The 17,081-nt window shown below is 41.0% G+C and overlaps 1 protein-coding gene and 1 long non-coding RNA gene across 4 annotated transcripts in view; one reads left to right on the top strand and one right to left on the bottom strand.

Moving 5' to 3' along the window:
- PPARGC1A (PPARG coactivator 1 alpha) overlaps positions 1–17,081 on the bottom strand; it is a 367,478-nt gene that overhangs the window by 77,175 nt on the left and 273,222 nt on the right. The window contains exon 1 of one of the 3 annotated variants that reach the window (XM_019287321.3): positions 4,747–4,869. The exons of the other annotated variants lie outside the window; for them this stretch is intronic. Coding sequence (XP_019142866.1) covers positions 4,747–4,755 — 9 coding nt within the window. The 5' untranslated portion in view covers positions 4,756–4,869. Of the gene's footprint in view, positions 1–4,746; positions 4,870–17,081 lie in introns of those variants that run through there. 3 annotated transcript variants of the gene reach the window in all.
- On the top strand, positions 744–2,796 carry LOC104690704. The gene is made up of 3 exons (XR_752043.2): positions 744–962; positions 1,100–1,197; positions 2,439–2,796. It is a non-coding gene; the product is annotated as an uncharacterized LOC104690704 (long non-coding RNA).

The following is a 17,081-nucleotide window of genomic DNA, read 5'->3' as shown; positions in this document are numbered from 1 at the left end:
ACAATTTTACATTGTTTGCAGGTTTTCTTTAAGGAAGGGTAGGAGCATTCATAGCATGCTGGAGATGTACACTATGGGGAGGTAGGGCTACCATCTTCCAGGGAGACTGGGGGAAAACACATGGTGATTGTTAATTTATATCCTGGACAATGTAATAAATCGAAGCATCGCTGACAATTCCTGCCCAGTAAACATGCTCAATTTCATCTCCCGTAAAAAGGCGAGCAGGCACTAAATAGCAGCACATTTTGATTTTCATTTAGCCACTTTAATGATAGGTGATGTTAGTGGAAAAGATCATTTATCTTCAGATTTATTTTATATGAGATAAAAGGCCTTGCCAATTTTTTAAAATTCATTTACACAAGTGAATAAATCTTCCCAAACAATAAGTAGGAAAGTCATATTTCTTTAACTTTGCTAAAATCTGAAAATGCTGATCTTGGAGTGAAATGGACAGCACCGGCATTTTAATTAAGAACATAATGACTCCTCTTCTAAATAAGAAGCACAGCTATACTTCAGAAAAAAGTATCTCTGATTCAGAAGACAATCTTTTTTAATGCATTTTGTCAAAAAATCTCTGATAAATCAGGAGAGACACGTGCAATTTTTATGTCCCCTTCATTTTTAGATCAGTTCCAGTGTGAAGGCTATCTAAAAATAGACAGAACCTAACCTTTCAAATATCTATACTGCTGCATACCACGAACGCAAGCTTTCAGTGCCTCTCATGGCTTTCAAGAGCCTTGTGCTGTGCCTGTCTTCTCCTCTAGCACATTATCCCATGTTGCCTACTGCACCCAGGCACGAGACAAGCTGCAAGTTGCAATGTGCAGTACACTGCACTATGTGATACGTGTCCTTTTGAGACACGCAAGCAGAAGGATCATGAAAACGAGTCTTTCCTTTTGGCTATTTGATTTTTTGCCACTTAAAGGACACCGGCAACATTGAACTTAGTAAGTGGGGATGTGAAAACAAAGCTGAGCTGGCTGCCCCAGCAGCTCTGTTCAGAAAGCACAGGCTGTCTGGTTTGCAGCACACCACTCTTAAAAATATGAAGGGGAACAATAAGCTCTTTTATTGTTTTCTACAGTGCTTGCAGACACAGTTCTACCCATCTTAAGAAGAGACTTTGCAACAGTGCACTGAACTGAGTGACGGGTGTAGAATTACAAGACAGAAGAATACGCGGTAACTATTTCTTTGCATTACACTTTCAAAACTGTGATTCTGCTTGGCCTTAACGGTATAGGTCAAATTCATCCCAAGCACAATCCTGGCAATTTCAGGTCAGTGGTACCTGAAAAATCAATAGCATTTAAGTTGATGAAGTTACAACAAGGGAGATTTTGGCCCAGGCTGTAAAAATACTTACTTTTATTGTATATATTCTTCACTTGGTATTATGCTATATTTCATTGTTCTCTAATGCTAAACACTCTACTTAGCAGGTCCTAAAGCCACACCAGGAGCTGGAACAGGAAAAATCTGTAGTAAAATCAGGTTGTGGGGCTGCCCTGGAGGCTTTGAGTGACTGTGAATTTTGCTTACACGAAATAGAAAATCACCCTTGTACCAGTTGTTAGCTAGCTACTCCTAACAGGAACGAGCTTGTAAGGACTTGCTTCTCTTTGTTTACTGTCATGCTCTGCTCTGACCGAGTCAGAAGTTTGTCAAGGCATTTTACTCTGTCAAAAAATGAATAAAATAACTTACACTGATAAAATAATGAAACAAAGCAGCATCAGACTAAATGAATTCCTTCAAAGAATTTTGGATGGTAAATGTCTTACCTACTGACAGGAAGGCAAGGATAGCAAACAAAGGCATAGGAATAAAAGCTATTCAATAAAATATCGATTTCATTATCACCACCTATTCAACTTAATTTTCTTGGCATCCATATCCCTAATGCAGGTTTGTGATAGATCGTACAATCACTTTTTAATTAAGCCCTACTGTGCCTTGTATTAAGAACAAGACAGTATACATTATGGCACAATATATCTACCAAAATATTTAATGCTTATCCTTTTCATTTTGGTATTTAAAAGTTGTTCTCTTAGGAGGTGGTATCAGTATTTAACAACATTCTTGACAGTAAGTATAAAAACAAAAAGCTTCATACTTAATCTAGCCATGTCAAAACTGAAACTCCTTAAAATAATTGCTTTCTGAATATATGGTATTTCTATTGCATTGTTTTATTATCACTCAGCTTTCAACATCTTAAGATGCAAAACTTGTTCCTTCTCCTACATACTGATGAGATAGGAAGTGGCGCAAGGATAGAAAACTCACATTTGGCCAGTTGAATGGTACATGAAACAGATGTTATCATGTTACAAGAGATATTTAATGAGAAGCTGTAGAAGACTGGCAGCTTCCTGGGTTGGTAGTATTTTCTTTGTGTCTCTTTTGGTGTATTGCAGGTCTGCTGCTTGCAATGGGGCAGATCCTCTACAAGAACAACACTCTTCTTTGCTGGAGTACTGGCACTTTTCAGAGGGCAACATTCACTGTAATTACTAAAATGTACCCACCTTTGTCCAAGTAAGAAAAGGCTGTTGTTGCATGTATAATGTGGTTTTAGTTTTTAATGCCAGAAATGAATCAGTAAACATAGTTACATTATGGTATGCTGTTTCTTATTCTGTACCCATAGTAACCAAATTAATCTCAAGGCACTGCTGGCATTAATTCAATCTGAAGTCATACTTTGGATTTCACATTGGTGTCTTCATCCTATTCTTCTTCTCAACTAATAAAATGTTAATATATGGCAATATATTTATTTCTGGTTCAGTTCAAGTTGAGGTGTGCAGTACTTTGCAGAAACCTAATTAATATCAATCATACATTAGAACACTCTGTTTAGTATACAAATAGCTAGCACATGAGGATGAAACAGAGGACCCAAGAATTCATTTCTAGCTGTAACTTCTCTGTCTGTAGGATAGGGAAGGCCAGTTTTCCCTTACCCTTCAATCTCCATTAAAAAAAAAAATCCGTAACATAGAGCGAAGAGCTACACTAAATAAATCACAAATTATAAAAAAACTAACAAGAGTAAGGAGACCTTGGAAGATGAGATACTGACATCTCCCCCTGTACCACTATGAGTTTGGTGCACGCTAGCAATGAACTAGTTCCCACAGTGATCCAGAAGTATTGTCTTCAGCAACACCCACTGATAAGAGTTTTTCTGCTGGAACAGCCTTCAGGCAAAAAAGCCCATCCAGCTGATAGTGAAAAACCATCTCCACATCCCGGGAATTGTACCTGAACTGCTCAGGAGACATAAGCAGCTCAACACCTGTGATGTTGACTAGATCTACTCTAGACCTCAGCAAAAAGAACTCCAGTTCTTTTGTCAGAACTTAATTTGGGCAATCTGATACCCCAGGCACACTACTATCCCCAAATCTGCTCTACTTCCCATAGTTAGGTTTTGCAGCAACAGTTCACATTTCCTGGAGCTCTTTTTACCTAGCTGTCCCCAGTCCCATGGATTTCCAGGAGCACTGCTGTCCCCAAGTATTTTGGTGCTTTCAAAATGCTCAACTAAGAGAAATTACTGCACTCAATCCCAGCTTGATCCAACCACTGACAGAGCAACAGGGCCAACTTATTCACCACATACAACAAGGAGTCCCATCAAAAGGGTGAGCTGATATGAAGAGCTAAGGCAATACTTATGGAAAAGCAGAGGGAGTGTAGGTGATCTGTGGCTCACCAGGTGAAGATCCCCACTCTGAAAAGAATCACCATCATGCCAGTACCGCTCTGCATGGAAGCTCAGGCCTCAACCTGTATGTGGGTCACAGACCTGCAGCAAAGCTTGTATTTGGCTTTAAAAGACCCCATCTGCTGGCAAAAGCCACAGGGTGTTTGAGCAAGCCCACAAACAGGTTGCATGGGCAGCCCCATGCCCACCACCGCAGGACACAGAAGACTCAGTGGGTCTTCTCCATCAGGCACATCACTCAAAGCTGTATGAAGAGAAGCTCAAGCCCAGCCTTTGCAAAAGCACCCACCTCAAACAAAACTCCACACCACAAGACTGCATCAAACAGCTGGAGTTCACAGAGCTCCCCCTGATCATTTCAGTTTTTTGCCTCGGTAACTGAGCAGCAAAACCCTCAGGAGGGCCCTGGTGCGCCCCTGGGTACTCCCATAGGGCTCCCACTGGCCCTGAGCCCTGCCTGCATACTGCATCCAAGGGTACAATACAGTCCTTCAATTTTACCAACTGCTACAGAGTAAGAATTCCTAGAATGGCTCAAACACATACCAGTTCAAATATGGGTACTTTCAGACTTCTTTTCTATTCCAAATTATGTGCTTTGCCAGCTTCAAAAAAACAGATGGAAAATACATCCCTAAATGTGCACCCTTGTGATCATTCCAAAAGGAAAGCAGCACCAAGTAGCTTAAAACGTTTGCTAGAAAAACTCTTTTCCATATCATGCAAATAGCAGACAAAAATAACTGCTAGGCAATTGATATACATACAAATATTGGTTATTTTAAACAGTAATTTGTTATTGAGGACATCTCACTGAAATATTGTAATATTCAATTTCCTCTGCATTTGCATGGAAAAGGAGCCAGAGAGCGCATGATCATTCATTTAACTATTACATAAATACGTCTATCATAAGATCACACGGTTTTCAAGCCAGAGTTCAAATACATGTTTAATGCATGAGACTATGATGAAGAAACTTGTGAACTCACAGGTCTCATAGCACAATCTCAATCAGATACAAGCTTGGTGTAAATATGTACAGTATCGTGTGCTTTCCAATTGCACCATGTCTCCAGGCAGCAGTCTGACATCAGCAAAGGAGACAGGTGGTTCCCTTTCCAGCCCTAGAGGGGTGAAAAAAAGGAGTTAAGACACTCTGTAAATACAGCAATATTTTTTCCTTGGTGTTTTGATAGTTTTCAACCCTTAATGAAACTTCAGTGCATGAACAATTCTCATAACATCTTTGCTACAAATCAGTGAGTGGATGTCATGTCCTAAGATATTTATAACCTTAAAGGTAGTGGTAAGTGATACTGTTTGGCAGCCTTGGTTTAGAAGTGCTGAAGTTATTTGCCTTTTGGTTTCGTAAGAAAGGAGCTCCAAAAAGCCACAAAAACCCAGTTTCCTTGCTCTAAATGTATCCCTTCCCTATAACAGATCACTGTTACTAATAACGCCTGTAAGAATGACAAACAACAGTCAATCACAGGCACAGAGCAGGTCACAACTGCTTTTAGCTAGCTCAACTTTGTAAACTCTAACAGTGTGAGATATGCTAAACCCTGCACAATGCACAGTAGTTTGATTTTGAATCTCACATTACAGGAGTTCACACATATGCTAACCTGCATATAGAATAACCCAATTCGGCCTTTCTTTCCTATCTGTACATAAATAGATACTTTTTTTTTTTTTTTTTAACACACTGACAGCCACTGCCTCTTAAACCATTTTCTTTTGTTGCATTTCCTTAGAAACACAAATCTTGTTCCTTGGCAGCAATTGCTGTAAGTGCTGTACCACATGCCCAAACTAGTTCTCACTCACAGCTTTAATTCACAGTAAGTGGCACGAAAGGAGGTCAACACTTCTCAGAAACCACTTTCAGTTCTTTTCTGCTTCAGTATCTATTCTATAAAGCCATCCGCCCTAACAGAAAGAAAGTTGTTTCTTATATTGTGTCCCTTGCTTTTTTTATTATTGTCATCTTTATGGAATGGGCTGCAGAATATATCTGATGGAATAAAAGAAGATTATTCCTGAAACCACATTCCTTGTCTCCCTTTTGCAAGATCTTAAAAATATAAGTAAAAAGAAAATAAAAATTAATACTTTCCACAACAAAAACAGAATGGCCCTTTCTTTTTCCATGCAGAAAGGCTTTATATAAATGGCATCTTTGCAACTCAATGACTGTGTCTTACTTTCTGTTCAATTTACTTGCTTACAGAATGATTATTTTTTTTATCAATCCAACCAAGACATCATGGAGGCTGAAAATCAAACAGCCTTCTTTTTGCCATGATGCATCACTGGCAAGAGGAATGGCCTTGCTGACAATATTTTGCTGTCACATTTGCCTCTACAGCTTCACTGCCTTCTCTTTGATCAATGAAAACAGATTTTGACCTCATCTATTTCATTTCAGACCATATTCTGCCCTGAGGCACACAAGTACAACCTATCATAGTTATAGTGGCAATTGGGGCAGAATTTGTTCCTTTCCTGACAATTCAATATGTGATTCATGAACCAGAATTGAATCCAGTTCTCCTTTCCTAGAGCTCCTCTGGTTTTTTGGCATTAGCATCAGTAAAAAAAGCAGCAAAGATGAATTTATGTTGGTCATATCAGCAGAACTGGCTGGGTAGTCAATAATCAGACTGCTCAGCAAGATGCTACCTGACCAAAAGCTAGTTACTGTATTTTATTTACACAGCTTATTCTGTAGTCTGCTTGCTTGCTTGCTTCACTTCTCGCTCCATTGTTTAACTAAAGGGGTCATAAGACCTGGAAAAACACATCCTAGTCTTGAACATTTCTAATTGGCTTAATGAAGCAAACCTAAAAAAAGATAATCCTCTCCACAACCATAACCTTAAAATACACACCCGTGCCACTAGATGTGGAATACACGGTGTGTTCACAGGGTATGCAGTTGCCGGCAATAACTGGATGATCAAGTTTCTCATTAATCCCCAACACAATGGACCACTTTTGAAAATACAGGCTCCATTTATATTCACACATGACTCTATGTGCCAACACCTGCATGCATTCTTTCATACAACTCACAGTACAGCTGAGGCAAGCACATTTCAGCACACACTGTCTCACATGGACACACAGCAATGCCATCTGAGATGTGCAGCACTCCAGCAGACCTATGCTGTGGGGCACTCTCTCTGCACCACCTACAGAAGTAGGAGAGTCTTTTCAAGACCACGCTGGGAGTGCTGGCACTCCAGAGCCAATACCAGGAGCTCTTTTTGAACCCTGGAAGTCCCTAGTGTCTCAATGTCTCACTCAGAATGACAGGCACTGCATGCGTAGATTGTATTGTGATTTTCTGAAGGACTCAGCTCTCAAGCAGAGGCAAGGTTGACATCACTTTGAAAACCACCTCCAAGATATCTAATGAATTGCATACAGGAGCCTAATCTATAGTAAATTTGATGTACAGTAAAAATAAACTCCTTAATATAACAAAAGCACTAATCAACATATTGCATATTAGGCCTGCAAAGCAACAATTATCTGATGAAGAGGAGTAATACTAGATAGTTCCAGTTTCCTCAGTTATTTAACTATTTATGTCAATGGAAATCAAGGAAAACAATGCCTATGGAACCACACATGAAAACACACATGAAGGATTTCAGCCAACATTTCAGTTCAGATTTGAATGTAAGGAGAAAAAAAACTATTCAACAATAAAACACCAGAAATACAGCTCAGGACCTCCGAGTCCTGCTGCATACTGCTATTGTACTGGTTATGAGGAAACAATTTTTGGAAGCAAATTATTTTCATTTCCCTTACCATTTAAGAAAAACACATTCAAAGCAAAACAGAGAGCCTGATCCTGCCCTTCTGCAACCCCATCAACAGCAGCCTTACCACAAACTCCAGTGAAGCAGGATTTATCCTTTCCCATGGGTCATGCTCTGAGTCCTTAATTCAACACCTTATTCATCAACTTGTTCCGTGAGATTAGCTGTGGTTTCAAGTGTTATTCATTCAAAGCAATGGGTCTACAAACACCCTCTTTCTCTGTATTGCCAGACTGAAGAAGATATGAACAATTTGGGGAGCATTACCAAAGGCTCAGAGAGAACCTCAGTATCTTCTGTGGGGTTTTCTTTGAAGTGAGAGAGCTTTCTGAGTTTGAAAATCAGCCTTGTAATGAAATAAATGGAACTCCCTTTTCTTCCTTTTTATTTTAGGTAACATGACCTGAAAAAGGATTTGCAAATACACTGGGAGAGGAGAGAGCACTCTTGTGTTTATTGGATTTTTGTTTATTTTCTGCAGTTATTTCAGAGTTTCTCAAAATTTTCAAACATCTGTCAATCTTATAAGGTTCATCTTTTCCAACTGCAATGTATCTAGCTTAATTTTCTTTTATTTCTTAGTATATTTATTACACTTACTAATTACTATCTGAATGCCCACACAGTGCTTTAAATGGGGCTGCAAATATCCCCTGGATCTCCATCAGGAAAAAAAGGGAAAATAAAACCCAGCACAATGTTTTGATCTACTTTCCGTTTTGTAAAACTGCAGGAAAGCTTGTGCCTTAAGGGCCGAGCCCTGCTCCTTCGGCAGGGAAGCAGACTGAGAGGGGTCTGTGTGCCGCACTGGAGTCACGCTTGGAGGCAGAGCACAGGAGCTACGAGCCTGCCAGAAGTGCTGATTCACTGCAGCCACTGAAGAGGTTGCTTAGTAGCTAAGCTGGGGGGGGGGGATGGCACAGAGCAGGGGGGCATCTTCACTGGTACAAATAAATAAACAGGAAGAAATGCCAAAGTTGTTGCAGAGACTGGATTCCCTGAGATCTCTGCCTAATACATGCGTGTTAGTTCATTTATGGGAACAAAACCTGTTAATACAACTCCAGCCATAGGGGGAAAAAAATACTTGCAAATGCACAGAAGTCATGTAAATCAGAACTGCTGCTCTATTTTACAAGAAAATTTCTCCATTAATTAATTTCATGACTTAGAGCAAATGAGCATGGTTGGAAACAGGGGACCCTGCTGATATCAATCTCACAGCATAGGATACTTTCGTTTCTCTCTCTCAGATATATAGCAGATGTACTCCCTGGCTCAAATCCAGGTGTGGACTAGGTACTGCTGTGGCTAAAACACCACCTTCTAACCTGGTTAAGTCTACTAGTAACTTTTTCTGGTTTGGAGTTAGAAAATACCCCATAAACCCCCCAGGATTTTACAATCCAAATTCTCAGAGTTGTCACATTTATAATTAGAACGATCTGATACGACTGGCATTAGTGTGAGGTAGGAACATATCACAGAGGGCCAAGCAGACAAACTAAAATATTTCTCACTGTTAAAAAGGGAATTCTTCCAAGTAGAAATGTCAGTTGAGTCACAAGGGCTCTGTGCAAAAGTAGCACCTCTTCATCCTCATACCTACTCTTAGAAAGTCCTGTGCTGCTGCCTAACTTAGCCCAACAGACCACACCACCTACAAAAGCCTGACAACAGCTCTGGCTCCCTGTGCTAAATCCCGATCTTCCTTCAAATAGAAAATTACTTTCCTGTAAGTGCAGGTTTTTTCAGAGCTACCTGTAACACCCCCAAACCATACACAAAGACAGCATCTCTGCTGATACTGCACGTAAGAAGATATGCCTCCACACTGAAAAAAATGTTTGATCAAACAGTTTGTCACAGTATTCGTGGATGCAGAACTTGTTTCAAGAGCAACCTTTCTTTGTGCTGATGAAAGTGCTTTTCAAGTTGTTTACCCCCATACTGCAGAAGGAGAAAAAGGAAGTAGGAAAGAAAGGGAAGAATGGAGGGAAGGAGGAAAGGATGGAGGGTAGACTATTGTAGTTACTGAATCAGCAAACAAGCCAGCAACAGACAAAATGAGAACAGCTGTAAGGAACCTGGCAGCACCAGCATGTTGAGTGAAACAATAAAAAGGAGCCTGGAAGACAAGAGAAACCTGGATGCAGATACTGACTTTTTCTTTTTTTTCCTGGAAGAGGATTTAAGATGCCAGATTCCGGTTGACTCTAATACCCACACCTGGATAAATACAAATGAAATTAATTTTACAGCTGCAATCTTACCACATTTTGAACATGGTGATTTGCGGAAAGAAGCCCTATCACGGGTGTCAAAAAGGAACATAAAACATAACATGCAATATTTTTTGAAAGACATCAATTGTAATTATATGAAACCTAACAAAGTGCTCCACGGAGAGGTGGATGGAGTCGCACAGCAGAGTGCCTGGCCCGCGGTGCAGATGGCAAAGCTCAATCCAGGCAAATACAGTGGGAAGGCCACAGGAGCTCACATGTATCAAATAATAACAGTAATGTGTCTCTTCCTTCTGCCATCCGGTCACTGAAATCAGTGTGAAAGCAGCATGGAGATGAAAATGCTATGGTCAGGTATTAGCTTAGAACTTCCTACATGACCTGAGATTACAGCCATCATGTCTCATCCCTCTTACTTCCACATGACAACCCTCATCTCTCTTATATCCTAAACTAAGTCACTGGTCTCAAAAGTTTTACTAGCACAGTATGGCCAGTCTTCATTCTAATGTATTTAATTTTTCTTGAAAATCAGTAGTAACTGATCTGTAACACAGACTTGGTATTAAAACACACCACTGATGTGTGAAGATATGGTGATACTCCTCAAAAAAATATGAAAAATGTCAGAATACTATGTCTGAGAAACAAGGTGTGATACTTATTTCAGAATTAGGGCAGGAGTTTATCTGCTCACAGTCTTTGCTCTCTTTACCCCATGACCAGACTGGCAAATTTTGCTGTTTCAGTGCTTGAGAGAATGAAAAATGGTGCTGTCCTTTAGTCTCTGTACCACACCTACAAAATACTTCTCCAGGAATGTATTTTTTTCCTTGTTGGTTTCTGCTGATGAGGATCATATTATTAATGTATTTTGCTCACCTTCCCGCAGCCAGGCATTCCCACAACAGGAGTGGAGACCTGCAAACTGGTCACATTTGTACCAAAAAAGCATCAGGTCCTTTACAACACAAAAGCCACAATTTCATAAAATGGGTCAGTGCTGAAGAAAAGTCTCTTTTCTGGGAATTAAAATAGGCTATTTGCTTTCTGGCATTTCACCTGCCTCCCATATTATCACAAGCATGACAAATTAATGGCTATAACTATATTATAGCACCACTATGCTCTACACTGGCATGAACGCTCGAAAGGATATTGCCCCTGTGAGAAGGCAAACTACTACACCAGCTTTCCTGTATAAACTAGGGGTAAACAGATGTCTTTCAAGCTATGAAGAATGACAACCCATTTTTACAAATACAGTGAAGAAAACTTTTTGTAAGGTTTGCTTTTTTTCTTTTGGTTTTCAGTATTAACACTTTGGGCACCCGATATTAATCCCTCCCAAATTTCTCAGCTCTTGTGTAGAAAGCATAGTGCAGTCCTACAGCTGCGGCATTTCAAAGTCTGCACAACATGCTGTACATGCCATTGCTTGACATTTTATTGACAACAAAGGCCCACAGCACAGCAGCGCTTTTAGAGATGGGATTAACATAATGAACTCCATCTTCATGGCTTTTTCATGGCATTTCTTTATAAGAAAGAATGAAAAAAGACCCAAACCAGAAAAAAACACTTTTTTCCAGTCTTTTAGGACACAGTCCCCTCTGAAATAATTGTACAATCCTAAAGGACAAGAAAGTCTGCAAGTAAAGGAGCACATCTGTACTTGTAAGGAGAATATAACTGCAGAAAAACTAGGGTGAAAAAAAGATACTGACCTTTCTATAGGTCAAGAAGAGCTCAAGTGTGGGGCCTGCACTAGTACAGCATTATAGCTGATAGAGTAAGCTCCATCATGAGATGGTAACATGAACAACACTGAGGCTTCCACACAGGACCTTCTACTGCGCAGGGACAGGCTGAAAAGGTCTTGCAGCAAAGCAAAACACCGAGGTTTCAAAACTCCTAAAAATGCATGTACAAAACCCAGCAGATACTGCTTATTTCAGTCCCAAGTCAAATGGTCCTCATGCATGAGTAGCCACAGGCAAACACTGAACCCAGCTTAGGTTTGCCAGATGTCTACCCCATATTTGCAAGACGGCCCTAAATGCAGGAAAGAGAGTAGCACCCTGAGCAGGAATCAGCAATTTTGTCTGCAAAGCTCTGATCTTCCCCTCTTAAAGCTTCAAGAAAACTCTTCAATGAAAAAGTGTTTGGCAGAGTTTCCATCTGTTCTTGGCTGGACTCACTAGCCAAGTCTGAAGCACACAGAGCTTTGCTTTATTTTTTTTCCTGGTACATAAGAAACTCTACAATATTACCGTTTTTTACAGAACGAAGCAGAGCAATCACACAGCCATAAGTCCAGCCTAACAGTAGTTGCTAAAAATGAATTTAGACAATTAGGAATTATGGGTTTTGATTTTTGCAAATTTTCTTTCTTTCTTTCTTTTTGGTCTGTCCTTTTCTGAAGTCCTGTATCCAAGCCCTCCTGTCTGTAGCCTTCTACAAACACTTAAAAAAACTACCTAAGTATCTACATGAGTAACTTATTCAGAACCTTTTCTGGGCAACAACAAAAGGACATGGCAATTTGGTATGACCTCAAACAACAATTTAATCAAATTAATGTTGCAAAGGTGCCTTAGTAAGAGATCAAAGAAAAAAATCACAATAGTCACCAATTGCAGTAATAACCTGTCTGCAACTGAATTCTTGGCTTTAAGCTACCACATTATATCCACTTAGAAATTCAAAGCTGCAACCTCAACATGTGAACTCCTTGCAAAAATGGGGCAAATTTCTTTGGTCACTGTGAAAGTAAAGGGTATTCAGCATCTGTCCTAGAAGTTCTGTCAACTTGCAGAATCATAACTCAATTTCTCTAGGAAGTTCTGAGATGCTTTCTGAAAACCAAACCTCCCCCCAGGTTCACAACCTTTGTTTAAGGAAGACAAGTAATCTACATTGTGAAAAGAGGCTGTGCTCATTTTCCTGACGTACTTTTCTGTGACCTGAACCCTCAGTTATATAAGAGTAGGAAGCATGGACAATTCATTCTTAATGCTAGCTCAGTCCTGGCCTCTCCTGGGCACTGGCTGAAAATAATACTAAACCATGCTGAATCATTTACAGTAGCTTTATGATGTGGATTATCATTCAGCAAGGACTGACCTGACCCCATCACACTCATTTCATGCAGCAACACAGACTGGACTCCAGGATCTAACAAATGCCACCCACACTGGCACCAAAACAAGTCATGCATTCATGCAGAAGGCTCACTCTAGAATAAAGTTGCTTTAAATTTATCCTTGTACTAAGCCTTCAGTAATTGTCATATCCGTGCCTCTTCTGTCAGCATAGACAGTGCTTTAAAACTGTAAGCTGCCCAGACATATATGCAGTTTTTTATTTCAAGCAGCTTCCCCACTCTTACTTTCAGAAGGGTACTAGCCATTATGACAAAATATTTTGTTAATCAATGCTTCCAGCAGTTACACAGATTTCTAATGCCTCTCCTAAAATAATGGTCCTTTATCCTGCTTCTTCCTCCAGACAGAGATTCTGGTCACAAGGCATGGGAACAATTTACCTCCTCTTGGACACACGAGATACTGTGCTACAGTGCAATGCAAAAATGTGAGCTCCTCAGTCATGCAGGACCTGGTCATATGGCTGCCCACTGAATTCCTGCTCTTTCCACCATCATAAAAGGGAGTACAAGATGCTGTTGCCATTTATATTCCACTGATTACACAAGCTATTTTCATGGCAGGACTCTGCTACTGCATTCCATCTCACAGGCTGAACAGATTGAGCTTTTTTAGTGGATTCTATTAAAATAGATGTTCGTTCTGATAGGACAAATTCATCAGGTAGGGAGCTTTTACAATGAGTCATTTTAAGGTAATCTTTGTACACATCCTTTTCAAATAGCCTGAACTCTTTGAGTGATAAAAGTGCACAAAAACAATAGTGGCTGTGAGTGGAGAAGAAACATTTTAAAAGCTGGGTTTGTTAAATGTTAACCCAGAAAACAAAACCCTGTCTGATTTTAGATTGGATCTTTCTGTGTGTATTCCCATCCCTACTGATTTCTTTCTACTTTTAAACTAAGGGAGACAAAGATTTTAATTGCGGGACACTTTCACTTTTACTCATGAACTGTCATTATCAATACTTTATGTTTTCTAGTGAACTCCTACACTAAATAAAAAGAGAATATAAGAATAAATCTTTTAAAAGGAATCAATTTGCTGCACATCAATCCCTGCAGGCCATGTGCTCATAAGTCAATAGTTTAAAATGAAAACATCTGATCAAGGTAATACACCTGTTAAAGGAGCATAAAATTCCAAACCCAGTGGTAAAATATAAAGATTATGAAGCCTCTTAAAGGAGCCATCAAAGTAAACTATTACACAGATACATCTGGTTCATACCAGCACCCGTTCCATCAGTGCCACTCACGATAAATGAGCATTAGGACAAACATTTCATACAGCATCTGCAGAAAATAGGTTTTTTTCCAAAAGTGAGTAATTCAGCTCAAGAAAAGAAACAAGTAATGATTTAGCCTTGCGTGCACTTTCTAATAGAGGATCTACAAGCAATGCAAACTATTAATGATCTGAGCTCATCACAAATCTGCACATTAGCAATTTATCAGTCATGTTTTACAGATGAAGCAACTCCTATACACGATAGGCAGGGTGAAGTGACCAGCAGGCCTGAGTGTGTTGAGAGATGGGCTCAGGCACCAACCAGGGCTCACAGGGAATCAGTACTGTCACTGCTACTATGATTATTACTGTTACACAGTTCAACCACTTTTCTCTTGTTTCCTACTCCGGTGGCTCTGTCTTTTGCAGCTTTGCTGGAAGAGGGAACAAAGCCCCTCACCAGCAAGGGCATTCCTGCACTTTCACAGTGTGTCATTCTCTCTGCCTCTCAAGCAATACAAATCCCACATGGATGTTCTCTGCCAACATACTCACTTGTGCATGTGGTGTCGGTAGAGCCAAGGGGATTTTTGTTTCTCTTTTGTCTGCCTCTTTTTCTTCTTTCTTTTTTTTTGTTTTTAATTTAAACAAAGTGTGCTCAGGGCCCCATCTAAGGGATTTTTTAACCCCTTTCCAAAAGCTTATGGGCCTTTTGAGTCTCACTTGTAATTAGTCTCAACTATGTTTTGTAGTGCTTGTGATCGCACTTGGGTTTGGCCCCAAGTATAAAATGGAGGGAAGGGTTGCTGCTTGGTGTTCCTGCTCCAGACTTTCTCCACCTTTCTCACTCTTTTTTTTTTTCCCCGAGGCTGAGGCTTTGCAGACATGAGAGGAAGAGAAATGTGGTTCCATACAGAGGGCCAAGGGAGCAGCACAATTTCTCCTTCACACAATACTTTTCTGTTGGCCTTCCTCCTGGCTCCCAACCAAACCAGCAGCCAAACCTCCTCTGGCTTCACAGCCCCAGGAAAGGCTTTCAAAATGCTGCAAACACTGATTTCATAATCCCACATCTTCCCTTTGTGCAAAAGAAAGCTGACCCCAATACCTAAAATTTATGCCACCCTGCTCCCTGCTCGTGATGATGGCAGGGGCACAGGGTGGCTGCAGGCAGCCCCCAAACGGAGACAGCCTCCCATGGGGATTGCCTTCTGCCCAGCAGCACATGGGCCCACGTGGGGAGATGAGCGTGCCATCCTACCAGCATTTCCCTCTTCGCTCCAGAGGCTGCTGGTGTAATATCACCCTCTGTGTTACCACATAAGTCATGCCACTCATGTGACCAGAATTTCCTGGTGTGTAATTTAAATTCTTCGCACCTTTGATGTTACCTCATGAGGGAGAGATACCATGGCCCCAGTCCCCATCAGGAGCCCAATTTTTTCGTCCAAGATCCTCACAACACAGCTTTTAACACATCTGTCAAAGTGGTTGAGCAGTCAGGGCCACTGCTATGCTTTATATAATGCAGCATTTTTTGCATTGTTTTTGATGGTGTCTGGTGCAGGTGTCAGCCTGTTTAAAGGGTACGGTACGTGTGCGCACCTCGCCTTCCCTGTGAATGCACGAATTGTTACCTCTCGGAACGCATTGCCTTGGCGCTGCTGACATTTATGTAGAACAGTGAGGTCTATTTTGCCAGCTATGACTTCAGCGTCGTTCTCAATAACTTTAAAGATCAACCATAACAAAACAAAAAGGCTTCTGAATTTTACTGGCACGTGCTGCCACAGGAAATACGAAATGTGGGTGCCTGTCATAACTGATCCTTCATATTCTGGGAAAAAAAAAAGGAGAAAAAACCAAACAAAACTTAAAAAAAAAAAAAGTAATAATAAAAAAAGAGCAACCATAGAGAACTGCTCTGAACTGTAAGGCCACATTGAAACAGAGAAATAATTCAAAAATAGCATTGTCTGAAATAGAGCACCCAAGGTAAGCGTGGCGAGGGAGCGCTCCCAGGGCAAGGCAGGGCAGGGCAGGGCAGGTGCCTGCTGCAGGCGTCGCTCCCAGGGCGAAGAGCTGCTCTGGAAAGAAGGGGTTAATATTAGCCGCGTGTTATACTCAGCGATGCCTTAAATAATCATCACATGGCTCCTGTAATCTGTTCCATGCTGTCAGCACTGGGTTAGTCATAATAATATCAGATAAGAGCTGTTCAAAGTGACATACTAACCAACATGAGAGCCACATGACTTTCTGGCTACATGGCTGCCCTTCACCTGAACTTTGGCTTAGATAGTTTTACACCAGCACAAGGTGCGCTGGCGTCAGAGCCCCTTCCCTGCACGGGTGGTGGGAAACCACCTGCCCCCCCCCAAGCACCCCACAGCCATCCTCTGCAGAGGTGTTGTTCTCCTGCTGGGACACCCTCTGGACATCCCCCTTCGTGTTTTCTAAGCTGGCTTTAAGGTAAGAGAAGTACTTCTGGCACAGGGCATGCAGGGTGACTTTTCCTTTTTTTAGCAGTACTTCCTGCCTCTTCCCTGCCTCCTTTGTTGCAGGCAGCCAAGCAGAGGAGCAGAGAGGCAGAGCAGCAGGAGGGACCCTAGCTGGGGAACAGGAAGGAGGCAAGAGCAGGGGTGCAGGTGCCACAAGGAAAAGCAGCAAGGCTGTGAGGATCTGCAGCACGGAGGGCAAAAGTGGGCAAATTGCAGCAGTCAGAAGAGGGAAAGGAAATACTAGAAGCAGAGAAATAGATGTGAGAAATTGAGCTTAAAAAACCATGGACAGAGCTGGTTGTTGTATGCCTTGAAAGACGCCAAAAAAAAAAAAAAGAAAATGC

This window comes from Corvus cornix, chromosome 4, assembly GCF_000738735.6.
Source record: "Corvus cornix cornix isolate S_Up_H32 chromosome 4, ASM73873v5, whole genome shotgun sequence".
Taxonomy (NCBI): Eukaryota; Metazoa; Chordata; class Aves; order Passeriformes; family Corvidae; genus Corvus; species Corvus cornix.
The sequence above is the reverse complement of the archived record's forward strand: the minus strand, read 5'-3'. Positions and strand labels throughout refer to the sequence as shown.